At 44.0% G+C, this 26,421-nt stretch overlaps 2 protein-coding genes across 6 annotated transcripts in view; both read left to right on the plus strand.

Moving 5' to 3' along the window:
- col24a1 (collagen type XXIV alpha 1 chain) overlaps nucleotides 1-19,104 on the plus strand; it is a 110,727-nt gene extending 91,623 nt beyond the window's left edge. For all 5 annotated transcript variants that reach the window (XM_080860566.1, XM_080860562.1, XM_080860563.1 and 2 more), the window contains 20 exons: nucleotides 1,224-1,277; nucleotides 1,546-1,602; nucleotides 3,019-3,072; nucleotides 4,423-4,476; nucleotides 4,930-4,983; nucleotides 7,459-7,512; nucleotides 7,909-8,016; nucleotides 10,461-10,568; nucleotides 10,953-11,060; nucleotides 12,239-12,292; nucleotides 12,505-12,567; nucleotides 12,664-12,717; nucleotides 13,333-13,368; nucleotides 14,371-14,406; nucleotides 14,716-14,742; nucleotides 15,643-15,705; nucleotides 16,293-16,461; nucleotides 16,682-16,791; nucleotides 17,049-17,264; nucleotides 17,516-19,104. In XM_080860566.1, coding sequence (XP_080716692.1) covers nucleotides 1,224-1,277; nucleotides 1,546-1,602; nucleotides 3,019-3,072; nucleotides 4,423-4,476; nucleotides 4,930-4,983; nucleotides 7,459-7,512; nucleotides 7,909-8,016; nucleotides 10,461-10,568; nucleotides 10,953-11,060; nucleotides 12,239-12,292; nucleotides 12,505-12,567; nucleotides 12,664-12,717; nucleotides 13,333-13,368; nucleotides 14,371-14,406; nucleotides 14,716-14,742; nucleotides 15,643-15,705; nucleotides 16,293-16,461; nucleotides 16,682-16,791; nucleotides 17,049-17,264; nucleotides 17,516-17,662 — 1,626 coding nt within the window. In that variant the 3' untranslated portion in view covers nucleotides 17,663-19,104. The remainder of the gene's footprint in view (nucleotides 1-1,223; nucleotides 1,278-1,545; nucleotides 1,603-3,018; nucleotides 3,073-4,422; nucleotides 4,477-4,929; nucleotides 4,984-7,458; nucleotides 7,513-7,908; nucleotides 8,017-10,460; nucleotides 10,569-10,952; nucleotides 11,061-12,238; nucleotides 12,293-12,504; nucleotides 12,568-12,663; nucleotides 12,718-13,332; nucleotides 13,369-14,370; nucleotides 14,407-14,715; nucleotides 14,743-15,642; nucleotides 15,706-16,292; nucleotides 16,462-16,681; nucleotides 16,792-17,048; nucleotides 17,265-17,515) is intronic.
- Nucleotides 19,105-21,319: 2,215 nt separating this feature from the next.
- The window catches only part of znhit6 (zinc finger HIT-type containing 6), a 29,820-nt gene continuing 24,718 nt past the window's right edge, over nucleotides 21,320-26,421 (plus strand). The window contains exons 1-5 of the mRNA XM_080831882.1: nucleotides 21,320-21,473; nucleotides 21,921-21,986; nucleotides 24,467-24,573; nucleotides 24,722-24,807; nucleotides 26,245-26,348. Coding sequence (XP_080688008.1) covers nucleotides 21,370-21,473; nucleotides 21,921-21,986; nucleotides 24,467-24,573; nucleotides 24,722-24,807; nucleotides 26,245-26,348 — 467 coding nt within the window. The 5' untranslated portion in view covers nucleotides 21,320-21,369. The remainder of the gene's footprint in view (nucleotides 21,474-21,920; nucleotides 21,987-24,466; nucleotides 24,574-24,721; nucleotides 24,808-26,244; nucleotides 26,349-26,421) is intronic.

Here is a 26,421-nt window from a genome sequence, read left to right on the forward strand (position 1 = left end):
CACGTGTTGCTCTGCCCAAAACAACACAGAGATACAACTTCACTTGTGCTATACTCCGTAGATCAACAAGAAGTACCCAAATACAAAGGCCCTGTCTACTCTTGGGTTTAAAATGTGTCTTGGGCATTCGTATCTCAAGTGGACACATCACCGTTCACACCCGTCCGAGGTGTCCAGCTGGCCGCTGTTAATCAGATTTTGTGACTGCCTGCATTACCTCCAGAAGAAGCATCCTGGTCAGATGCGCTTTAGCGTTTACACTACAAAAGATGTGGTCAAACATCGTCGCCTCATGGTTTCAGTGATCAGATCACAGTGTGTCTTGGAGGATGTATTCTAGTCTAACTAGTCGCCTGAGGTGCATTTTAAAACCAAGTGCACACAGGGACATTTTCAAATGCATGGCTCATACAAAAAGATCGTACTTCAAACTCTACTCTAAACGCAGTAGCCACAGGTCAGGTCAGCTCTTAAAGACGGACACTGCCGGACAGATATATTCACCTCGCTTAAAATAAAAGATTTCATCCCACATAATCAAGGGTGTAGTTTCGCAAAGTGTTCCTCGACATCCTTGGTGCCTCTGGGACACACGAGATGTCCCATTAACTGGGCTACCTCACCTCACCCTCCAAACGTTAGCGCACACAGCGAGTGCTGACACTGAAGGATTGAGGGAGCGCTTGGGCCAACTTGGGTCGGACTCAACCCAAACAGCTCTCTCTTTGTGTCCTTCACCCGCCCTCCTGCTCCAACAAAGCGCTGAAGCAACAGAGAGTCCAAACAAGAAGAGGCAGGCACACACAGACACACTCCGCATGTGGTGTAGCCTCAGATGCCAGCCGTGCCAAGCCCAAGAACCTGCCAGGCCCATCATGTGAACCTATCACTAACTAACTAGGGATTTTACAAGAACATATAAAGTTCTCGTTTTACTCTCTTGTTTCATGAGGAGAAATCATTTTCATATGCCCACAGGCACGCACAAGGAGAAATGCACAAACGCATACATACACACACACACACACACGCAGACACTCATCCAACCCACAACACCTGTTGCATTTTAATATGTGTTACGTAAACAGGGATGTCGCTTTGACAAAAGCTGGATTGTTTTCACTGCTGTTTCTTGTCTGCTTTAATGAGGGGCTGAACTCCTCCTTTGTCTGCATTTTCTCTCTCTCTCTCTCTCTCTCATTGTCTTCTTCTGTTCATCTTAGGGTCACTTGGGCAAGCCTGGTCCTGTAGGCTCACCAGGCCCTAAAGGTGAAAAGGTAAATCCAATGTTTTATTTTTCCTATGCAGATTTATTCCTCTGTAAAATGCTAACACTGACTTAATTAGGGGCTAGACGCTGGCGAGACACGCATCTTGTGGTTACCTAACAATACATAAAATAGTTGGAATCTCCGGAATCAAGCTCACCGAAGGACTCCCTAGGGCCACGTGTTCCAGAGGCTCAACATGTCTTGCTGTTACAAAACAGAGTCCCCCCCCTCCAGAGTGTTGTGCTAACGTTGGATTTGTTTTGATACTTCCCAGGGTTATCCAGGAGAGGACAGTAAGACTCCAGGAGCGCCAGGGCCCTTAGGTGAACCAGTAGGTCTTGCTTTCTTCCCACCTCTTACTCCTGCCCAAGCCAGAGCTTGTCAATCTGCACCTTGCATGCTATCTGAGTTGCTGAACGTTAACATCACTGACAGTTGACACAAACCAGTGCTGTCTTGAACATTACAACTTTGACTCTCATCCGTTTTGTTTGTGTTGTTGTTGAACAATTGGAAGAGGGATATAGATACCCCTGAATATGGCATGGAAATAGTCACCTCATGGCAATAGAAACAGCAGCAAAGTGACAATAAAATATGCTGACATCTAGCTCCCCTCCACAGAAGGAACAGTTATTCAAAGAATGAACTCATGAAAATAAAAGTAGTGTAATTCTCCATAAAGCTCAGTTGCTGCAATATGACGAATGAGGCAAAACAGAACAAAAGTCCTTTGTGCTATTCTAATCTCCTAATCTCATTAGCTCTTTAACAGCAATACACTGGCCCGATACAAAGTGCTCTTTCCCAGTGGACGTCATTTTCTAGTGAAGTGACAAGGCTATCTACAACACGGCTGTGTCCCGTCATTAATCATTATTACAACCTGCTGCAAATAAATATCATACTGCGTCATACGCTGTCCATCACTTTGACCTTCCCAGGTCACTTCAGTGCACAATAATACGCTAACTGTTTGGGTATGAAATTATTTTCAAGTGACAAGTCACGCTTGACGAGCAGCAGTTGTTACCAGTCAGAATGGAAAAGCTTGTAATGCTTGTTATGATTTGAAGTACAGCGCTACAACTTCCATGTGGTTTGGAGGATAATGAACTCCTACCTCACATTGAAGAGCCTACCACGAGTCCCGTCAGTTCAGTCAGTCTGTGTCACTCGCAAGGCCTCATCTAGGCAACCGAACTGAAGTTAATGGCTGAACAGTTAATGACTGAACCCCGAGTGTGGGGAAACTGGGAAACGGAAGTGGCCTGTGAGTGTGGATACACAGAAAGTGAGAGGGAGAAGGAGAGAGATGGTGGGAAAGCCCTTCTACAGAAAGCCTACTATTGTGTTGCAGCGGTGGTGTACTCTCATAGCCTATAGCGTCTGCAAAAGCACAAAGCCAGCCAGTGTTTCTCCCCAGTCTTATCCCACAACCAAACCTGTGACTTACGTAGGGAGACGAATATGCCATCAGTTCAGTCTGAAACTAGAGCCTCCATCTCTGTGTGTGTGTGTGTGTGTGTGTGTGTGTGTGTGTGTGTGTGTGTGTGTGTGTGTGTGTGTGTGTGTGTGTGTGTGTGTGTGTGTGTGTGTGTGTGTGTGTGTGTGTGTGTGTGTGTGTGTGTGTGTGTGTGTGTGTATTCAGAACATAGGAACAGTGGTGTGTGTGTGGTATGTGTGTATGTGTTTTGGGGCATTTGAAGCCTTTCTCTGTGCACTGATGCTGCCCATGTTTGGACAGGGACCCCCCGGGGAGCGTGGAGAACGTGGAGGGCCCGGAGACGATGGATATCAGGTAAACACCCCTCCTCTGGCCTATCACACAATCACTCTCTCCTTCACTCCCTGTGGATCTCTGTTTGGGGTGCGCTTCTCTTAAAGATGACCTGCTTAGATAAGAAGCATGATACAGCTATGAGCCCACACACACGAGAGAGAGAGAGCGAGAGAGAGAGAGAGAATAAGAGAGAGGAGAGAAAGAGATGCAAGAGTTGATGGGCAAGACGTACACTTCAGATTGCTCACTATTGCATAATCACCTCTTTTGCTGTTTTCCCCTCTATCCATCTGTGGACCAATCAGGAATTCTCTCTCCCTCATTGCCATGTAATGGCTTTTTCATGCACCGCTCTCTAGTTAAGGGGCCTTTTTGACGAGATGAAAGCTGAGTAGAGCGTGACCTCCCGCAGGTTAAATGAAGGTGAATCCCTTTTAAATAAGGGCAGACAAAAGAGAGGAAGGTTAAGTCTTTTACAGGCATTTCATGCCAGCGCTGGGAAGCATTTTCAAAGTCCTTAAGAGAAATATTTATTTGCCAGTTATTGAACGCGGTCCAGGACCCTATTAAAAGTCTCTTAACTGGCCACCATCTGACCGGAGGGTGTTGCCGTCCTGCCGAGTGCTGAATTTATTGGATCCATTTTGTCAAATTCACCTGCAGCCCACTATAATAAAAAGAAAAAGCCTTTTCAAAATTGGCCACGGGGGCCTAGGTCTGAGCTCACAATGTGTTTGTGTGTTTGTATGTCTGTGTGCTTGTGTGTCTGTGTGTGTGTGTGCAGGTATTTGTAAGGGTGTGTGGTGAGGGTACTTGTGAGCACACACACATGTGAGGATTAGTGTGTGTATTTAAGGCGTTATGTGTGCGTAAATGTGTGGGCGCGTGTGTGAGTGTGTATGTGAGAGCGTATGTGTATGTGTGCTGTGTGTGTTTGTGTGTGTACGCGTCTGGACCTCCTCATCCGCTTTCCACATCTATCCCAGCAGGATGCTGGCCATACTGTACCTGTGGTGCTTGTAGATCCAGCTGCTGAGACTAATTATTCCATATGATCTAATTCATTTCCTAAGTGTTTCCTCATGTTCACATACCCAGTAGAGCCCTAGAATGTGCAGAACTTAGTTCAGGAGCAATGTACCAAAAGCCCTCCTTTATCAAGTGAAAAATAAAGTATTTTCTTTATTTTTCTTTCCATTAAATCACAGCACATAAAACCGATTCTATCAACCACATATTTTAAAAAAATAAGGGGAAATTCTAGTCCAAGACGATGTATAACATGTACAGCATTATCCATGCACATATAATATTGGGTGCTGGTAAATGAAACACATTCTCATTTTTTTCCTTGGCTCTTTTCCACAGGGTCATGCTGGCGTTCCTGGGCTTCGTGGAACGCTCGGGCAGCAAGGTCCCCCAGTAAGTCAAACTGTTTGCAGCCCTCCAGAAACTAACAGCGGTCATGTCTCTCATTAAGCAGTAACATAGCTGGCATCAAGTTTGTTTGACCCACTTACTTAAACTGGGTCAACATGCCGAATGCGTGCATGCATATGATTAGCTTGGAGCGCTATGCTTCAGCTATCATTAAGGCCGCTTCGTCTGCTAATCTTCAAACATAATGCAAGCTAAAAAAACAAAGGCCCTGTGATGGACGCACACATACCTGTGATGGACGCACACATACCTCACTGGGGTGGAGTTGCTGGCTATGACATTTAATCCGTCTTTGTGTCTTCATGTGCTCATTCGTTGAAAGTTTGGCTGAACTCAATTGCTCCAAGGAGATTAAGACTGTTTTTATGGTGAGGCTAATTCAAGGCAATATCCACAGGAGAATGCAACTCTAATACAGCTGATGTCTATTTTTAGGGATCAACCGGAAGCCCCGGAGAATCAGGACCCAAAGGAGAAAACGGACCCCAGGTGTGTGTGCCTGTTCTTGAGCTCCAGATCAAAGCCTTCTTCCATCCCTTCTTCCACCTTACAATAACAGCCCTCCAGTATGCCATCTGTGCCAAGTGATCTTAGCCTGTTCACAGCACGCCTTCAAAGATAGATCTGCGATGGCTCTCCACTGGCATTGACCCAGCATTGACTTTGAGTCATGTATGACAGTTAACGCTAAAACCCATGGGGGCCAATTTGTTATAGTGAAAATGGCAGGAGAACTGTTTCATGAAAAGGGACATGCTTTTTGTTTCGCTCTCCAATTCCTCTAATGAAACACATCAGCATCTTTAGAGCTACGTTCCGAAACGAAAAATGTATGTAAAGTATGAACCAACCTATGCAACCTCTTTCTGCATTTTGTTGCGGCCAAGAAAAGGGATCTTTTGTGGAAAATATGCTGGTGTTGCACGACATTTCTTCTTCTGCCATAGTGTAGTTCGACTACAGTATGTGAATAGATATAACTAGAAAACAGTAAGTCATGAGCATGACGTGATATGTCGTTACATGACAATCGTTTACTGCTGCCATTTAATTCAACTTGGACAAATTAGAGTTCCCAGAAGCGTGAGTCTTTCAAGGGGTTTAACCTGTAAAAACAAGCATTTTATTTAGCTTGAAAAGCCTGCCAGGATATGTGTTAACTTCATGGAAAGATCTAGATTGATTGCTTTAACCCATAACACATGTTTACTTCTGCTTCCTTGCTAATACAGAAATATGAAGGCATAATGTGGCACTCTTACAACAAAGGGAATGTCATATATTTTTTTACCAGAGATAAATCAGACCTGGGCAGTGATGGTTTGTGATTGGCACATTCCAATGTTCCCTGTCAGAGAAGAATATATCCCAAACCCATGCCTTGGTGGAAAGGTATATTAGTTGCCGGAGATAAGACAACCATCCTAGGCTGGCCTTTTCCCCCAGCCGTTTTCACACTCAAACTAGGGCCCATTGAGCTTGTGGTGATTGGTTGTTCTACTTTGGCCTCAGACACAAAGGAAACAGCTAAATTGCAAGATAAAGAAATCATCCTTTGAATGGGTAAATAAGATTTACAGCCCTTTGATTCTGAGAGAGAGGACACAAATATAAGAAAATACAACAGAGGATCGAGAAGATCACTCTGAGAAAGAAGCATTTTTCTTGGCCACCCACAATGACATTAATGAGATTCCAGACATCAAAGATTCTCTGAGAATGTTTTGTTTGTCCCTTGATATTGATTTTCTTCAGAGCAAAAGGATTTATTTTTCTGTTGGCTTGATACCAGGCTTAAACTAGCTTAAATACTCATAAACAAGCTTAAATTGCATATTTAGCTATGAAACTAGCACCACAGAGTTTCAGAGTCTTTCTGTCCTTTACAAAACAGTGCTTTTAAATTACATACTGTACATGGTCGTGTTACACAAAGGTGAGTCTTGTGGCAGACTCTTGTGTGAAAATATGTTGCTAGTAAATACAAACCATACCCCATCTATATTCAAATTGACAGTCTGAGTTGTTAGAGAGTGTCCTTTGATATATAGTGATATATGATGGCCCGAAGCCAAAAAAGTGTACAAATCTTTCGTTTGGACAGTGGGAGGAATATCAAGTAGATATCTGAATGCCTGTGACTCGCTTCGACATGTTAGGTGGTGTCCCTGCCAGTCAGGAGTGAATGAGTATCCTGTGGGGTTGCAGAGGACGTGTGGATTTATTTGACTTGGCAAAGCGACTTGAGCACATTCTCACAGTTGTCCTTGCTTGTCGGGCTCAGACGTCGGTTTCTGTGTAACGCCAGCCAAAACCAAAGGCATAGATCAGATCCTTGCAATCCCTGTGAAATTAATCGCTGTGCTGCCCCAGCTCTTCAAACTCTCCAAGAGCAGATTAATTCCGATTTTTGTAAAACAGAGGATTTTCTTTTTGGACTTCTGCATGATTTGGATATAAGTAGTCATTTAAGTCAGACAAAGGTTTGATGTTTTATTTGAATAAATATCAGAAACGTGAGGTGCTGGTCAGATGTTGCAATTAAAATGTAGTCAGGCTTGCTATGCCAGCAGCCAAAGCTTCAGACTGCCTGGTCCATCAGACCATTAAATCTCTGGCCCGAAAAAAGCCGACAGGGGCCAGTCTACTGTGACTTGTGAGACAGGACTTCTATCTGATATTGTTGTCAGCCAGTCTGGTTGTCACATCATGAGCGGGCTGGCATCCACGTCTGGAGGCTACAGACCTGAAAGGGCTCCAAACTAATCACTCCACCTGAGACTACCAGGTGCTGTTTATTTAGCTGAGTTCTTTCACCAGGCTGTTCAGTGCAGGTTGAATTGATCATACGTCACTTCGACCACCTTTCTCATTTTTGTCTCTTCTACCACCTCTGTCTCTCTCTCTCTCTCTCTATCCCTCTCTCTTTTTTTTCTTTGTGTGTGCATGCATGTGTGCGCAAAGGGAGCTGAAGGAAAGAAAGGTGCTCGAGGTCTTACAGGAAGTCCAGGTGTTGAGGTGAGTGACCCACTTCCCACCCCTCCAACAGCATCTAAAGTTGTATCCTTTGAACCCAATGTCCTAGTTCACTGTACTTAAAGAAATGTACTTTACTTTACGGTATACTCACACTGCAAGTGGCCTGAGCACCAAGTCAGAGACTGGTTATTGTAAATAAAAGGCAAAGCTTTTGAGTAAAAATGAATGACCATGATGGAGTAAGACAAAGGAGAAGTTATGAAATACGATAGTCAGTGCGTTATCAGGTCATAGCATTAATCAATCACAGTACATCACAACCAGACAAAAGGACTCTCCCATGAGATGTTCCAGATGTTGGTGGGAGATGAGAGAGGAAGTGAGGGGTTTTATCACTGAAAACTGGGACCCAGCTCAGCGTCTTGTGTTTCACAGGGACACACAGGGCTTCCCGGGCCAAAAGGCATGGCAGGATACCCAGGCCCTGATGGCCCACCTGGACTGCCTGGGTTTGCAGGGTTCCCAGGCATGGCTGGACACAAGGTATGTGTGAGTGGGAGGGATGGGTTAGGCAAATGTGTACTCACAAAAACAGACAAGAGAGAAAGACACATTACACATCTGTACACACAGACACACATACACGCGTGCACACACACACACACACACACACACACACACACACACACACACACACACACACACACAAACACACAAACACACACACACACACTCAAACGCACACTCATATACATGTGCACTCTCACACACACATGCACATGCACACACACACACCCCCACACAAGCACACAATCTCTGGGCCCCCTAATCTTTACTCTAAAAGATGGTTATCCCCATCATCACATTAAATGAAAGGTCAATAGGAGTCAAACCATTATATAACCTCCTTCCAAAGGTCCTAAAAGAAACCCTGGTTTGACCATTATAGTCTACCTCCACTCAACAGAGTCGGCGTGGAAAAAGATCCCAAAGTCATACGCCACACCAATTAGGCCAAATAGCTGCTGTTCAATCTGCAGAAAGACCACTTGTACAGTGCAAATAATCATCTTAGAGAAATTAACCTATGTCAGTGCTTCTTGCTACATGCTGAGTTCCAGCCATAATCCACCTTACAAAGAGTCCGCAGACCTTTTTCCCTCAACCTCTTAATGGCTAAATGGTTGCAGCAGCATTCACTTGATTGACAGGTTTTTTTTGTGTGGAGTCCATGCAAGAGTACACAGGTTGCATAAGAGCAGAGAGTGTGTGTGTGTGTGTGTGTGTGTGGGGGGGGGGGGGTAGAGAAGGGGGCACAGGTTAATTTCTCTGCGGTTTAGGGGAGCACAGAGACTCCTTAACAGTGTGAAGTTGTGCAGGAAGCAGGCTGATTTTACACCCACGCCTCACAGGAGGAAACTCAAAACCCCACGATCCCCAGGAGTGGCCTGAGAGAGCCGAATCCCCCCACCCCAGTGTTGTTCAGTGAGGTTTTTTTTTTTTGTATTGCTTTCTACTTCCACGTGAAGCGGTAAAAGAATGAAAGTGCTGTCTCCCATCCCAGCCGAGGGTGAAATCTCTGGCCGGCAGGTGTTTGTGTTGGCATCTGGTAACCAGGCAGTCAGGCATCTGTCATGACAACCCCCAAATCAGCCCTTCTAAATAAACAGGAGATGGAGGAAAAGATAGAAGCCAGCTCCTGTTTCCACTCCAAACAGACCGAATACCATTCCTCCTCTGTCTGGCCAAGAGTTTTAGCATGGTCACTTTCACTCTCCCGCTTCTCTTTTGCTCTCATCCTGGCGTCTATTTCTCTCCGTCGTCTTTCTCTTCTCTCGTTTTGACCTCTTCACCACTCGTTCTCCGAACCCGCCTTTCAGTCTTATTAACACAAAAACAAAGCAGAAAGGAAACAGCAGCACGCCAGAATCCAGATGATCTTACGCCTGAGCTGTACAGTATGTGCTAAACTGCTCAGGTACTCACTGAGCTATGATGTCTGCAGCCAACTTTCACAGTTGTGTTGGCATGAGAGAGAGTGCCCTGACAAATTGCCATCTATTCAAAAAACCTAAATGACTGCTTGAGGAATCCCTAAATGACCTGCAAAAGCACAAGTCACATTTAAAAAAAAAAAAGGTCATAACAGTTAGCATCCTGTATTTGCCTCCTCAAGCCACTTCGCCTTGCCAAAAATGGCAGCCCCACATTTGCTCTACGGCAAGTTCAGCCCGACAGGTTTCGCTCCATACCACGCCATGTTACCGTCGCCAGGGGAACAACACCCTGCACGTCTGCCCCTCCATTCTTGTCCTTCTTTTTCTCTCTTTTGTTTGCCGTCTGGATTTAAACATGGTCATGAGTTCAGTGAGTCGCCTGCCAGCAGCTCAGTGAGTCGCCTACGTGCCGGTCCTCACTCTCCCCACTCTCTGTCTTTTGCCACTCAAAAGGGAAGCCAGTGTCCACTCTTCGTGACTAGGCAGACTGTGTACAAAAACCTTATAAACACATTGTCAGGGACTTATGAGGAGGGTTAGTGTTTTGCGGTGTAAAGCTTTGCTTAGATGTAGGCCGTGTTTGTAATGTTAGTGATCTGGACGATAAGAACACTTAGCTCCAGTACAATATTATGTTAATCACTAGGTCATCCATCTTCAGTGTTTGCATGTGCCTGTATTTTGGCCTTCAGTCTCAAAGAGACCAAAGGTTGGGCCATGACACCAGTTCAGGCTTCAAGGCCTGCTGTGGCCTTAATTGCTTCACAGTAGCTTGACATTTTGGCTGTTTTCATTCTACAGTTATCTCCATTTTTCTACTGTAGGTATTGTCCATATGATAATCATGCAGTCATATTGTCATTACACTCTCTCATTATATAAATGGGAGGTTTTTATTCTTTGAAAAGCATTCAAACCAATTCAGCCAGAAGGCTCCTTGTCTAGTAGACACTATGCTCCAACACTGACTGCCTTTGCTCTCTTCTGTAGGGTCCCCGTGGCGTTCCAGGTCCAGAGGGACGGCCTGGCCTTCCAGGGCTCAGGGGTGAGCTAGGATTTCCCGGATCAGTTGGTGATAAAGGACCACCGGGCCTGAAGGTAATGAAGTGAAGAAGAGCCAAGTGGTCACCACAGAATCTGGATCACTCCTCTGCTACAATTTGCTCAACATCTCCTTTTATTTAAGACACTCTGGAATTGATACAGTGGAATTATCCAGCATCAAAAAGGGAACTTCAATGTTTTCGGCCCCCTCAAACTAAACCTTTTGTTCGGATAGTTACATAAATCAGAGTCCCAGATGTGTGATGAGAACCATACCGACCATACAGACTCACATACTCACTCAAGATAACCACGAGGCTGCTCAAGGTTTCCTGTTGGACTGGCCGCCATTGAAACTGTCTATCTTAGATCACTGGGACTGCCATTCATTTGATAATCGCAGCTTAACTCCATCTGTGGTGGGTTTGTTTTCCACAGGGTGAGACCGGTCTTCCAGGAGAGAGGGGGCCTGCTGGAATCAAAGGTCTGCAAGGCATCACTGGGGACCAGGGCAGGATGGGCGACCCAGGGGCCAAAGGACAACATGTGAGTATTTGAGATCGCGTCTACCAAACAAATAATACTTTAGCACTGTGGTCTTCAAAGATGAAAGATGAAGTGTTGTCAAGGCAAGCCATAAGCTCCATTAACAGGCAGTGCGTTAAATGTAAGCTTTCATTGTAATGTGTGCTGTTTGGAATGAATGAGTCTGTTGAATGTAAATCATATGATACATGATTTGGCTGTATCCCCACGATACGTTTCTGGCTTTCAGTTGATAAATAGTCCCTAGGCTCAGTCAGTTTACATGGCGTCACATGAAACAAATACGTTGGAGAGCATGCTCCTGCTGAGATAGACCCTAGCTCCTCCCCTTGCAGCTGAATCAGGCCTCTTGTGTTTTCTTTCCCACTTTTGTTTGGGACTTTCTTTGCCAGAAAGGGCCCACACAAAGGCCCACACATACCTTAAATCCATAAGTGGGCCTATATATAGCAGACAGTCGGGAGAAGCTAAGCTGCGGTGGGTCCCATATGCACCGCTCTTAATGCCTTTCCGACACTTAGATCCCAGTGAGACGAGGACTGGAAACATCCTGCCTGGCAGAGACGGCTTATGTAAGACAGAGGGGGCAGTGGGGGGTGTTTGGGGGATCTGAAAACGAGGTGCTCCATTTTTCTTACATAACCGGCAGCAAAATAATGCAAAGGCTGCCAGGAGGCGAAATGGAGCCGCCAGTCCTGGGACCGCAGGTCGGATCACCTTTCCCTCTTGGCGAGGGCTGCTCCCATCCTGTGTCCTGTCGCGGCCAATCCCAATGAGGGGAAAAAGGAGCTGTGAAGGATGTGGAAAGAGAGACAGAGAGAGAGAGAGAGAGAGAGAGAGAGAGGGACCCCCCTCCCCACAAAACACGGCTGTAGAAAGGCAGTACCCAGACACAACCACCACAGTGTGCCCACATTTGTGTGTGTGTGTGTGTTTGGTGTGTGTGTGTGTGTGTGTGTGTTTGGGGTGTGTGTGTGTGTGTGTGTGGATGGGTGTTCCTGAGTCCCTTGTCAAAGGCAGACAAAACTACATATGCATGTGTAAGGAGAGATGAGGAGGCGGGAAGTGGAGACCAATGTGAAAATGGCTCACACCACTCTCCTGGACTGGGCCGTCTGGCTTGAATGACAAATGGAGCGGTTGTCAAAAAGTGGGTGTTTATTTTCCATTTCCTGCAGGGAGAACCAGGAGACCCAGGTATGCGCGGCCTCCAGGGATTCCCTGGCCCGAAGGTTGGTACGCCAATTTGATTGGTTCTGCACCTCTCTCACCATGTACACCATCCTCATGTCTGAGGGCCTCATTGCCAACTCTATTGTTCTTTGACAAAGGGGAATGTAATCAATGAAGTTTCAGTTATGAACCAAACTGGCCCTAAATGTTTTTTAACCATTGCTTGTTTGTTTGTTTGTTTGTTTTTGTTTGTTTGTTTGTTTTGTTGTAGGGACCAGATGGAGACATGGGCTTCAGGGGCGTTGCTGGTCCAAAAGGCCCCATTGGTGTTGTGGTAGGTTTTCTTTAAGTCGAATGCTACGAGATGTTCTCTCTCCATGCTTTGGATTTAGTTTGTGCTGATGCAGAGTCCCTCCTTCACTCTGTTTAGGGATTCACTGGTCCTGTTGGTCCTGCTGGGATGATCGGTCCAGTGGGAATGCCAGTAAGTCTTTCATTTCTTTCACTGTTTGTGTGTGGGAGTTGAGTGTGTACTTCTGTGTGTGTGTGTGTGTGTCTGTGTGTGTGTGTGTGTGCGTGTCTGTGTCTGTGTGTGGTTTGCTTTACTGTCTGTGTGTGTGTGTGGGAGTTGAGTGTGTACTTCTGTGTGTGTGTGTGCGTGTGTGTGTGTGTGTGTGTGTGTGTGTATGCATGTGTGTTTGTATGTGGTTTGCTTTAGTGTGTGTGTGTGTGTGTGTGTGTGTGGGAGTTGAGTGTGTACTTCTGTGTGTGTGTTGGATATGTTGGAAGGGATGTATGCACAGATTGTAGGACTAACTGGAAAAAAGGTGTTACCTGCAGAGCCACAATGAATTAATAGAACTCCCTGTTGTTTGCAAGACAAACAGACTTTTAACGAGGAACTGTTTTAAGTGCCAAAACCCTTAAGTGTTTCCATATTGGTCATTCCCTTGGGAGATGGGAAGGGGACGGCTCTGTCAAAGTGAGGTCACAATCACCTGCTTTGTTTTATTGGTCTCCAAAATAGGCTTATTTGGAGACCTTACCTATTGGAAAAGTTTAACTCCCCTCTCTCTCGCTCTCTTTCTCTCCATACTAGGGCTTCAGAGGTCTAACAGGAAGCGAAGGGGAAATGGTAAGCCCAAATGTCTTGTCACCTTCATTGTATACCAGGAACTGCAGTCTGGGTTTTTACGAAGACTGTGTAGACACGCTAAACACAAACACTTGCATCTTGGATCTATTGTGAGATGTTTCTCTGCAAGGAGTTGGTTCATCTATATGTTGACAGCCCCACTGTTAGCAAGCTGCTAAGTGCATCTCTTAGAGACGCAGAGGCGGGGGGAACTCTGCCGCCGGTCACACGCACCGGCCCAAGAGGCGCTGCTCTAGCCACATTACTCCCCTGAGACGTGCAGGCAGGAAATAGACTGTCATAATGTTTGCACTGTTGCTCAGGGAGGTGGGTCACTGTATGAGTCAGCGCTCGACTCCGGCCATGTAAACTGTTTATGATTCCTTCCAAATGGAAATATGTAAGCTTGCATGTACACAAACACACACGTACGCATGCACGCGCACACACACACACACACACACACACTGTTATGATAAGGAAAAAGACAGAGAAAAAGACAGAGCGGAGAGAGGGTAGAGGAGGACTTGTATGCTGGGGCCTAACCATAGGCCAGCTGCAGCCTCCTTCTCCCCCAGCGCGCTGGTGTTTTACATGAAGTTCTCACATCAGCCTGTGGGGGCAGTCATGTTCTTTCCTAGAGTGCCTGCACACAATAATACAAGTTTCCCTGATTTACTGTGGCGTCTCCTAAAGCCCCTCCCTGACTGGTGCAACTGTAAACAGCTATTCCTATTGAGTCCGAATTTTTTTTGCAACACATCATAGTCCTCATGGACCTTTTCAGTGCCCAGAGAGCCACTATTCGGACAGCTCCCTGCAGAAAAAACACTGATCTCATTCGGAGAGCAACAACAACTGAGTTAAATATCGAAAGAACCCCCATGAATCTTCTGTTGTGTTCATGCGCTGCTGGCTTTGTGCCAGACGAAATTCTGACAGCAAGAGTGGGCCTCAGGGGTTACCATGGTAACGTGAGGCATGTTTCTGTTTCTGTTGTAGGGGCCCCAAGGGCCACGGGGGACTCCAGGGCCCAGAGTAAGTAATTCTCTCTTATGATGCTTTACAATGCATAAGATGGATGGAAGCTTTAGGCGCCTAGCTCATATGACTACATTGCTAAACTTGTCATTAAATGCTAGGATATATTTCAACTTAAAATGTTCTTGCATGGTAATGAATTTTGCAGTATTACATTCAGATGGAAATGTGTGTCTTTATAGGTCTGTGCAGTGCAGTGTAGAAGTGCCCTGTACTTGAAACTCCTGTATTTGCATTAACTAACATTCTATAGAGAGATTACACTGTGTTTACATAATTTCTTTCCCTGTTTGTATCTCTGTCTAGGGTCCTGCTGGTGTTCCAGGCCCCACGGTAAGAACTATAATTCCATCATTATTACCGGTTAATCATTATTGTGTTTGTTTGGTGACAGGACATGACTTGGACAGCTCTGGTTTAGAAAGCCCAATTTCTATGGTAATACTCCTGTTTGTTTGAGTGGAGTATGCCATGTTGAGACTGCCATGGATCTGACCCTAAAGGTTTCTGTTGGCAGAAGCTAGAAATGCAACCTTGCAGCAGTTGTGTTCCACACTAAGAATCACATTTGATTTTAGCTAATAATACACCAGCCATTCACTAATTAACACTTTCAGACTAACCTTGCTGTGCAGCAAGACAGTACTGTTCTACCTAGTGGAGATATGTAGCATGTAGGAGCAAAATCCCCTTCCCCCAACCCTGTCCATTTACTGGCACTTGCAATAACCCACATGGAGAACATGACCCATCTCATAAACCCCACTGGAAAACATGAAGCACTGGCATTCTGGATGGCCTCTGGCTTGTAGGTAGGCTCCAAGTGCGTCAGCAACTCAGGAAAGACGATCTAAAGCCACGGTGTGCTTCTGTGCCCGCAAGAGTGCTGAGGTGTCCTGCCTATGGGGCCCTGGCGGGGGAGGGGTGGTGGTGTAGTGGTGGGGGTTGGTGGGTGTTTGCCCAAGCCACTGGTGAGCGAGGGCTCATTAAAAAATGATTACGTGATAAAAACCAGTGGAATGTGATGTTTGTGTATATTGCACATGAGGATAACGCTTGCAGTCGATTCCGGTGGGGTCGCTGCCTGTCCTCCCCCTCCACCCCCCCAACCCCACCGTGAGTGGCGCTGGAGTTGGTTTGTTGACTCAGGCTCTTGTTTGCTTTCCTCTTTACTCTCCTCCTGATTTTACTCGAAATTCTAACGGCCATCTCCGCTGTGCTTTGTGTCCCAAGAACGTGGATGTTGACCCATCTATGGAGGCACTGATGGATTCCAATGGTCCCTTTCGCATGGAGGTAATACACCCCCCCTTCACCCCACTGCTCAGTATCTCAGCCTCCTTATCCTCCTCCTCCTCTCTATATCTCCATCACATTTTTTATACCTCTCCTTCCATCTTTCCATCAATCTGTTTCTCGCCCTCTTGTTCCAAACGGATGGAGGAAATTGGGGAACAGAGCTGATGAAAGCGTGCATGTTTTTCTCTTTTGTGTAAATATGTTGCGTAAGATGTTTGTACTGATACTTGACAGGAATGTGCTTGCATGCAATCAATTGTTTTGTCTTTATAGACCGAAAAACATGTTTTGCTGAGCGGTTCATACCAAGATCTATGTTTATGGGAGGGTCAGAGTTAATAAAACGAAATATACCAGACTATTATCTTAGAGAAACCTTAACGATTTAACGTCTGTTTTCCTCAACGAGTGATTCTACATGTTGACCTGTACACTGTGATTAATGATGTAATTAGATTCCTGACATGAAGTATTGAAGTAACTTGTATTGATAGTTGGTTGTTTTGAGATTGTTGTTTCTTTTGCTTTATGGCACATTGCATGGTATGTGCAAATTTCTCACACGTCTGGTCCTGCACCCACAGAGCTACCAGAACACCGAGATGGCCCAGGCGGATCAGAACTCTGAGATCTTTAAGACGCTGCGTTACCTCAGCAGTGTTATAGAGAGTATAAAAAAGCCCCTCGGCACACGAGAAAACCCGGCCCGCTTCTGCAGAGACCTGCTGGACTGCCAACAAAAGCTTGCCGACGGTGAGTCTCGTACTGCCGGCTCACTGCTTACCCACTTTGCTTTCTGTTATTTCACCAATCTGCTCCCATGTTTTTGTTATATCCAAGGAATGTGTCTATTTGCAAGAACACCGAATTCCAACAAGGTTGTTATTCTTAGCAGACCCGAGCCAAGAAATACAAAGATAAAGAAGTCTGTACTCATTACACCTCTGTCTCTTGCCTGATTTGTGTCCATCAGGACCATTCTGGATCGACCCTAACCTGGGTTGTACATCAGATGCCATTGAAGTGTTCTGCAACTTCACAGCAGCTGGTCAAACATGCATCCACCCAGTTGCAACAAACAAGGTAACCTAGACACTCTAACACAGACATAGTATAAAGATGCAATGGCCTAAGTCTGTGAATTACATATACTTCACGAACGTCATAAATCCAGCATCCAACTTTAATGCATGGACATTATTGGAGTTACTGTAGTTATTACCTACATGGATACTGGCATAATGTGGTTTTACTGTGTACATCGATGTCTTAACGAAGAATTAGACTGCCGCATGAAATGGTGCTCCCTCAATTCAGTTTTTTCATCTTTGCAACCACAGATGACGTTTGCCATTGGGAAAGTCCAGATGAAGTTCCTCCACCTGTTGAGCACAGAGGCAATGCAGACCATCACTGTCCACTGCCTGAATGACCCATCGCTGGGCACCACAGCGTCACAGACCCAAAGAGCACCGTTACAGTTCAAGGGCTGGAATGGGCAGATTTTTGAGATGGACACTTTACTTGAACCATTTGTGCTCTCGGATAAGTGTGAGGTAAGTCTGGGAGGGTAAGATACTGTTGGGGTAATCCAGGAATACGTTCTTGTGGACTTCCATTTCACACTTCAATTAATCAGCTGGCTGTTCAGCCCTGAATAATGACTTGCTAGCCATTAGCCCTTGATAATGGCTCAATAATGAAGAATAATAAATAATAATTATCTATAACTATATAATGAATTCTAAATTGAAACTGAGTGAATGCTATCTCTTGAATGGGCATATCTTCTTTTGATTCCTGTCAGATTCAAGATGGCAGCTGGCACCAGTCACGCTTCCTTTTTCAGACTCAGGACACCTATCAGCTTCCCATCGTTAACCTCCAGGGTCTTGCAGCTACGCAGCCTGGAGAGCTGCGGCACGTCGAGGTCGGACCCATCTGCTTTCTTTAAGAGGAAGTGTTCTAGGCCACTTCTCTGTCTCTCTCTTTCTCTCTCTCTCTCTCTTTCTCTCCCTTCCTCTCTCTCTCTTTCTCTCTCTCTCTTCCTCAAGCTAACCTGCCTGTGAATAAAATAAAAGAAGAACAGCTCCGCTTTATCCACTCAAAATGGCTGCCGTCAAGAGGTCACATGCAGAGTGCAGGGCATTTCTCTGAAGAGGCCACAACAGCCCCCCTGCGATGGCCCCGAAGAAGTAACAGTATCTGTAGGACTATTGACTTATTCTGAAGAACTCAGCAGAACTCAATGGAGAGATTTGTGTCTTTAAAAGGGAGCACGGGACGATGCCAACACGTATCAAGAATTTGTATTTTCTGTTTGTTTGTTGGATTTTTTTATTTTGATTTGGTCAGAGTAGTAGTGCTAAGGTATGATGTCTCCAGGCCAAGAGCGATGACTGTACCCAGAGCAACCTTGTCCGGTCTTCTATCCACTTCCTCCCCATCCCCAATCCTCACTAGGCTCCAAACCCACCTTCTCCTCTCTGTCTCCCCACCCCATCTTACCTGCCTAGCCCAACCAGGCCCATGTGCCTGAAGAGGAACACAGGCTCCACCAGTGGGGCACTGTCTCCTTATCACTTCCTAAGAGTGCAATAGCTTGTGCGTTATTTGCGTGAAAAAAATAATTGCATTTTTCAATCAAGTTTTTTTGTTTTGTTATTATTTGTAAATTTAAATCCGTTGTCCACCCTGGACTCGTACATCTTATCAGATGGTGCTCTACCTCCAGTATGTTTTGCCTTCAAGTGTAGGTGCTTGTGTCAAGATTTTATTCAAAGTTGTATGTACTGGCTACATCAAGATATGTTCTGTTGTACAAGTACTAATTTGAATTTGGTCATTTCTTACTAAACTTAATTTATATGAACATTGTGTTAATAAATTATGTCACATTGGCTTAATTTACATTTCAATAGGAAGGGGTGCCCAATAGAGGCAAGCTTTCCACGGTGCTGCAACAGACACAAATAGTTAATCAGTGAGTAAGACATTTTTCCTGTGTATATTTTGACGTTATATGGTTAATTATTTATATAAGTTTTGTTTTGTTTGTTGTTTTTTTCTCTCAAATTACTACACCCCAATAAATTATACTATCTCCCAGAGATCTATTTGGTCAGTTACCAACTATTCCAAATAACTATTTATGTTAAATTTGTATTTGTATTTGTGTATATATACACACACAAACATGTGACTGTTTATTCCTTTCATTCTTCCACTCTCAGTTAGTGATTTTTGAAATGTTCTGGCAGCTCACTGTAGCTAGACCCAGACCACATCATAAAAAGGAATCTTCATGTGTTAAATTATATAGCATTGAATGAGCTGTAATTAAATAAATACTTTGGAGGATTTAAGTAAAAAATGTAAATATGAAATGTGTTGACATTAAATAAAAAATGTTTTAATCCCAACGTAGTTACTTTTCTAGCTTGTAGTTGATTTGATTTCTTTGCAGTATTTGCTGGTGCTGTTTTAGTCCTATACTAGGTCTGATCTTCATTGTAACCACTGGTATGTAAACCATTTAAAAGATTCAACCCATAACTCTACTGTGCCAGTATCCTCTTTGTGCACTATACTTCTAAATGCCTCCAAGTTGTGACCTGCTGAAATCCATCTGTTTCGTATTGTCCTGTTGACCCAACCTTTAACAGACCCTCAATTATATTCTTATAGCATCGTTGTCTGTCCTCTCAACCCATTTGACAAGTGCTTATTACCCAAAGTAAATGTGTGGTAGCATTAGTTGTTTTCTGATATAAAGGAAAGACCCTCGATTACCTGAGAGCGATATTCATGGAATATGCCATGGAGTAATAGCCACCCTGATGACCAGAATTAAACATCTCCTGAAGGACATTTTGGCAGAGTTTGGGTGGTGTAGTAAGCTACAGAGCTAGCATGCTAATTAAAACAGTAATTTAAATGTGTTCTCAGCGGAGGTGTGGTTTACCACCTGGATTAGTAATGGGACTGGAAAAAAACATCTATCAAAGTGTCACAACCTCACAAGCTCACTGTGAAGCCCATACGCCTAAATTTGAGAATGAGTAATAATGTATTTAAAATTGTATGCGCAGAGTCATAAATTGTGCAGTTTGAGACATACTGTAGAGCTAAAATGTATAGTTTAGCTCTTACCATAACGTAACAGCTCAGCGTGAAGCTATTTCAAGATAGATAACCCTGTGGATTGCCATTGGAGGTCCTAGCCATTTATGTTCAAACAACCTGATCCACTGACTTACCACAAGGTAACGTTTGAAAAATACTGATTTATGATAAATATGTGTAACATTAGAAAAACGGTGGCTCAGGTGTTTGCCCTGCTGCCTCACAGCAAGAAGGTCATGGGTTCAATTCCCACATGGGGAGCTGTTGGCTCTGGGGGGCAGGTCCTCCCAAGACCTTCAGTGCTCAGGTGGGTTCCCGGGTCTTTCTGTCAGGAGTTTGCATGTTCTGAGACATGCAAAAGAACAGAACACTCTCCTGTCTGTCCCTGACCAAGATGGTTCACTTCACTTGGTCCCACTGCTCCTGGGGTCCTGGAGGAAGATCAGTCGGGGATGGGAAAATGCAGAAGTCAAATTCACGCCGACTTTGGCCTGCGTGTGTGTCGCCACCTTTATATATGCATGTGTGTGTTGTTGTGCAACAACAACGATATTTTTTTTTGTTTGTATGTGTAACATTTGAAAAATACTAATTTATACTACATGTGTAACATTTCAGGAGTTCACACAATGAAATTCAAATAACTTTAGTATGAGTGAAAGTCTTGAATAATCAGTCAGTAACAGCAGGGGCCCTCATGCAAGTCATGAGTATTTTCTACTGTTATGCAACTCAGTTGTGCTGTTCAGATAATATGTCCCTGCATCAAGTTTTCATGACAGCTTCCCTGAAATATAGTGCTTCATTCTCATTCTTTCTGAGTAATTTATCAACATGAAACCTTATCCTTGCATTCTTTCTTGGAAGGCTGGAGCTCATAAAGCATTGTTGTCTTCATATTCCAGAACAGAACAGGCTGGGAGAGATTTGTGTTGACCCTGAATGTAGCGTGAAGCTGGATGAGAAGCAAGGTAGGCTACCTGTTACCTTGGATATGGTCAAACCAAATACAAAAAGCTTGTGAAAGGAGAGACTTCTTCTTGGCATCACTGCCGTGGTTTTGATTAATCTCATGCACAGTTCTCTCCAGCTGTGAACAATTCTGCATTCACAGTGTCAGTCTGATTTTACTAGTTCCAGCAAACTGAAACGATGCATATTATTATTTACAACAGATAATTCAAATGTGTTCGATCAGCTTATGCCTAAAATACATGCATAGCAAGTGCTCACATTCTTCGAAAGATACCTTTTGTTCTCTGTAATAAACGAAAACACTACCGACGGCCTGACACAGACACCATTGACCAACTGTTGTCATTCTTTGCTTAGTCCCACAGATTTAGAGTAGAACTTCAGTTTTCCAAACACCAGGGTGCGCTAATAGTTCCTGACCCAACTCTACTGTCGTAATTGTCAACGCGAATCGAATTACGGCACCTGCATTACACGTGTTGTCAGTGGAAATAGCGGCTACCAAAACACATTTGTGTGTAGAAGTTTTACACAAGTTCCCTTCCCTTACAGTCTGTAAATATGGAATCCTTGATTATTCCAACAAAGGGTGACTCTGATAATCCATTGGTCTCACCCAGCGAAATGAACGAAAGAGGAAAGAAGCGAAAGATATCTCTGACAAGGTAATGTTAGCCAATATAGGCAGAACGTTAAGTTCACAACATCGAAAAGGACCGTTTTGGCACGTTTTTAATTGTTGATGAAGCTGTTATACTTCTACGTACAGTGTTGTAATCTCTTGATTTGTTATACGGAAAGTCTTTGTTAACAACCAATGTGTTATCTGACAACGCATGCTAACGTCTCCAGTGACCGCAATAGCCAACATACCGTTGGCTCATGGCTCCTGGATAAGTTGTAATTTAGTACCACACACTGCTCATCTTCGCTCTCAATTGCAAGTTTACAAATAAATAAAGAAGAAAATCTTGAAATTGAGTCATAACCATCAATAGCGAGAGCAGCGAGTTAATCTAAACGTCGCAATCAAGCCTTTAATTTCATCTGAATCATGATCCATTAACATTTGTTAACATTTGTTTGGTTCTTTACGTCGCATTTCTCTACAGCTGTGGTATGTGTGTCACAGAGGAGGCGAGATACAAGTGTCCTGGCTGCATGACGCACTCCTGTAGGTGAGTTCGGAGAACAATCTCGTCAAGATTTATATACAGTAGGTACATACAGTACTTCAGAATGTAGGCCTATGCCTAGACCGACGCACACCGCCGGCCATGTGCATTCTATGGGTTGCATGACTTAAGGCCCAGATCCTCCCCTGGTATATTACTTGAAAATAACGTTCTCCTAGAATCCACAGTTTATCTCTGATATTAAAATATACAGCCTTGAATATTAGAATTCCATGCTCAATATGTGCCAGTTGGCATTAGGGGTTGTATAAAACTGTGCTGTATCAATTCCTGGAATAAAAGTTATGTCAGGGCAGCCCAAAGATTTTCATATGCAAGTTGAACTGCAGTAGATTAAAGGAGAGGTACTCATAAGCCTATTTTATAATGTTACCATGAGATTGTTATTAGGGCCTTCAAGGTGTTCCAAAGAGTTGCACATCCAATTCTGTTCCCTTGTCCAGATTGATCGGACCAATCCAAGGCTGTTGTTTCATGTTCACTTGTTCTGACTGATTTAAAGACAGTGCGTGCCTGTACCTACGCTCTCCATGGATGATTGAGCTGGTCAAAGGATTTATAGGCAGGCTTAACGTGCAAATGGCTCACACAAGCCAGAAATCTTGGAAAGTGGAAGCACCTTGGAATACATCCCTAGTTTTGTAATCGTAGGATATTTATATATTTAAAAAAAAAAAAACGTTTCAAGGATGCTTGAAGTCCTGGCTTTAAGAAACCAATAGTGGTGAATAGTGATTTGCTGTAATTAATTGGTAGTTACAAACGGAATACATTGAATGTATTAATCAATTGAATGTTTTATTCTTATTGAAGTATTATTGACCACATTTTCTGCAAGCAATTGAAAGTGTATCTTGTATAAGTCAGTGTTAATAGTCTCCCACCATTACATAGCCTTGTTTATGCTAGTTCGCCTTATTTCCAATGGTCACAATGACTGACTTCACTCTGTAGTGTACAAAACATCAACAGTGCACCTGTGGAACAAGATTAAAAAAAGCCTGTTAAGACCGAACAGTAGTGCCTACATTTTTGTCATGGTTTCTCATTGTTCAGGGTTTCCAGTAACATTTTTCAGCAACAAGTATTCAAAGATAAGGTCCGCAAGAGGGTCTTGCCAAATATTTTCCTTTCAGCGACTCTCTGAAATGTACAGTATGAAGATGAATGCTTCAGGCTTGGATAAGGTCCAGCAGATAGCTGACTGCTGTCTGAGGTGACCCAAGCGTGCTTGAAAACCTGTCACCTTTCTTCTGTGTTTATGAATTCCTTTCGTGATTAGGCCTATTAATGCCCCCCCCAACCACAATCCTTTTGGCCCACAGCACCGCTAAAGTGAAGACTTAAGGCAACAGTAATACCACCAAAGTTCTTAAGACGGTTGATGTGAATACTTGTAGTTGAATGGCTTATGTGCAATTTTGCCAAAATGGTTTGTTACACCCTATATAGTAGCCTTGAGCATTATTGTTTTATCCTGCTGGAAAGAAGTCTTATCACTAAAAGTGCATAAGCTCTCCAGGTGAAAACTTTAACTTACCAAACGTGTGTTTTTATAGTATTATTTCCCACGAGAAATCATATGATAATTCAGTTTTTTTTTTCTAATGTAGAGGGTAGTATTGCCAGTCACATAGACATGCAGCAGCAGTGATGAAATGAAAACAGGAAGCTTATAGTCAAATCACAGGTATGGTGTCAACATCACCATGTCACATGTCACAGGTGTGCCGTGGCCTTAAACTGATTTATGAACAGCTGAAGAGGCTCCAAATGTCTCCAAGCTGTCCCAGCCGAATCTGCCAGTCTGGCACAGCTAAATCTCCCCTGCCCACAATGCGAGTGTTGGATAGATTTATGCCTCCCTCCACCTCTCCATTTCAGCCTCTGCTTGCATGATTCCCTTTCACCAGTTCTGCGCAGTGTTTTCCAGCTCCTCTTACATAACGCTGTTTTCCTATTGGCAAAATGAGCTCCCACAGCAAGCGCTTTCCTACACATCAAGACGCTGCATCGGGAGTGCCGGCTGTCCCTAAGAGTCCGGGGTTGGGTTCAGGCCAAACCAGAGGCGTGTGATGGGGAACCACCACTTTTCCAAAGAGTGGCTGAACGTTTTATGGCAGAGTTTGTTTTGTTTTAGTCTTGTTGCTTTTGGTCGGTGACCCTTGAGTCAGGTTTTCATGAGGTGTTGGTGAATGTGATGTGCGTGTGCGCGTGTGTGTGCGCGCGCGCGTGTGTGTGTGTGTGTGTGTGTGTGTGTGTGTGTGTGTGTGTGTGTGTGTGTGTGTGTGTGTGTGTGTGTGTGTGTGTGTGTGTGTGTGTGTGTGTGTGTGTGAGAGAGAGTGAGAGAGAGAGAGAGAGAGAGTGTGTGTTTTCCTTTTCTTTTCTTTTTTTTCTAACAGTAGGAATCATTTCTCAGGAATTGCTGATAGGTATTGACATGTTCTCTGTGCTCTCCCCAGTTTGGTATGTGTAAAGAAGCACAAAGTGGAAACCGGATGCAGTGGTGTTCGAGATAAAACCGCTTTTGTGACCCTCTCAGAGTTTGATGAGATCAACCTCCTAAATGGTAAGGTCACATACTCGTGTGTGTGTGTGTGTGTGTGTGTGTGTGTGTGTGTGTGTGTGTGTGTGTGTGTACATGTGTTTATCCAGTAGGTCCCCATTCCATCCGTTTCCTGGTGGTGTTCTGCTTTTAATGTTTGCGTTTCATCTAGACTACAGGTTCCTGGAGGAGACTGGGAGATTGGCAGATAGTGCCACCAGGGATGTCCTTACTCAGCTACCTCAACACACTCAGAGGGTAAGACAGGGCTCACAGTCCCTACAGTCCGTGTTAGTCTGAACAATCACATGTTGAATTAATTACATTCAATTATTATGGTATATTATTATAATTATTGAATTAAATTCAAATCAGGAAACCTTAATGTAGTTCTATGTAGTGTTGTAAGGTTATTATACATTTTAGGACACTATAGAACTATAAGCAGTGGCGGTGCGTCAATACAGGGCGCTAGGGCGCCGCTCCTCCTACAATTTTAACCCATTATAGATCAAATAATTAAAATAAGCCCCTGTCAACAACCACTTAAGTGTGACCTAATATAATATATTGCCATTTGTTATCACTGTGGGCGCCGGCCAAGTGGATCTATATGGGAGCGAGACAAATGGGCAGAAACATTTGAGCAAGGACAGCTTCTCATTGCCGGATGACAGTTCGAGCCATGGGCGCACATTTCTGCGCCCAAGCCAATAACAGGGATTCTTATATCATACGGACTGGACTGGTCCAATCAGAGACCTTTTGTGATTCCCTCACATATACGTATAATATATACGTATCACATATCTGCTGGTTAGCGGGCTGTGCAGTGAGTAATGCGTTTTCAAGTTACAGGTTGTTGATAGATGTTATTGGATAGTGTTGAGCACTGTGTGTTCTTGAAATAAAGCTTTGTTTTTATTTTAATATTGTACGAAAGACTCCGTTAGTAATGGCGTAACGCGTGTAGCTCCCTCAGTTAAGATTAACAGTTATATATCGATACATTTCATTCATAGCCAATTCAGTGGCAGTAATAGTTAAGTTGTTAAACATACTGAGTGCCTAGTTTTCCAGTCATCATTGTTTCAATATGTATGTGAGGCATTGTGTGCGTACCTGATAAAAGTAAGCGTGTTTCATGTAGTTATAGTGTTTGTTGTGGTTTTAACATTGCTATTAGCAGCGATTTGCGATTAGCATAATAGTAGTCATTAGCATGTTCTGTTATAGGTTCTCTTATATTGACTTATGTAATAAGAATGAGTTCATACTGTAAATATAATACGAATGAGATCTATGTTGCTTAGTGTAATGTCCACTATGATATGTGTCTTAATAATATTGGTTATGTGTAATTGTTATAGTGTAACAATCATTCATGTTGATGTAATCCAGTGCAGTGCTGATTGGTCCCTATTCCCATTGCAGGCCACACCCATATGTACCATCTCATGCAGTGTCATGTAGTGAAAGCAGAAATATGCAGTCCTTTAACCTCAGTAACAAAAATTCTACTCAAAACCTGTTTTCTTCTCATTGTGGAGTGCTATTTAAACCGCGCCGCCCAACTACGCCCCCCCCCAAAAATATGTCACCAGCCGCCACTGACTATAAGACATAAGGTAGAATGTGCTATTAGAGGGTAGAATGTGCTCTTATTGGGTGGAATTTGCTCTTTCTTACGTGCAGGTCCAGAAGCTGGCAAAGGAGGCCCGCATGGCTAAAATCACCCTGAAGAACCTCCCCAGATCATTCACCAAAAGTAAAGAGAACTCTACCTTCTTCCACAGAAGGTAGGCCACATTCCATTCAGCCCCTTTGGGAGGTTAAAAGAGCCGCTGTAACAAAAGGTTGCCATTATATAAG

This window comes from Sprattus sprattus, assembly GCF_963457725.1.
Source record: "Sprattus sprattus genome assembly, chromosome: 2".
Classification (NCBI taxonomy): Eukaryota; Metazoa; Chordata; class Actinopteri; order Clupeiformes; family Clupeidae; genus Sprattus; species Sprattus sprattus.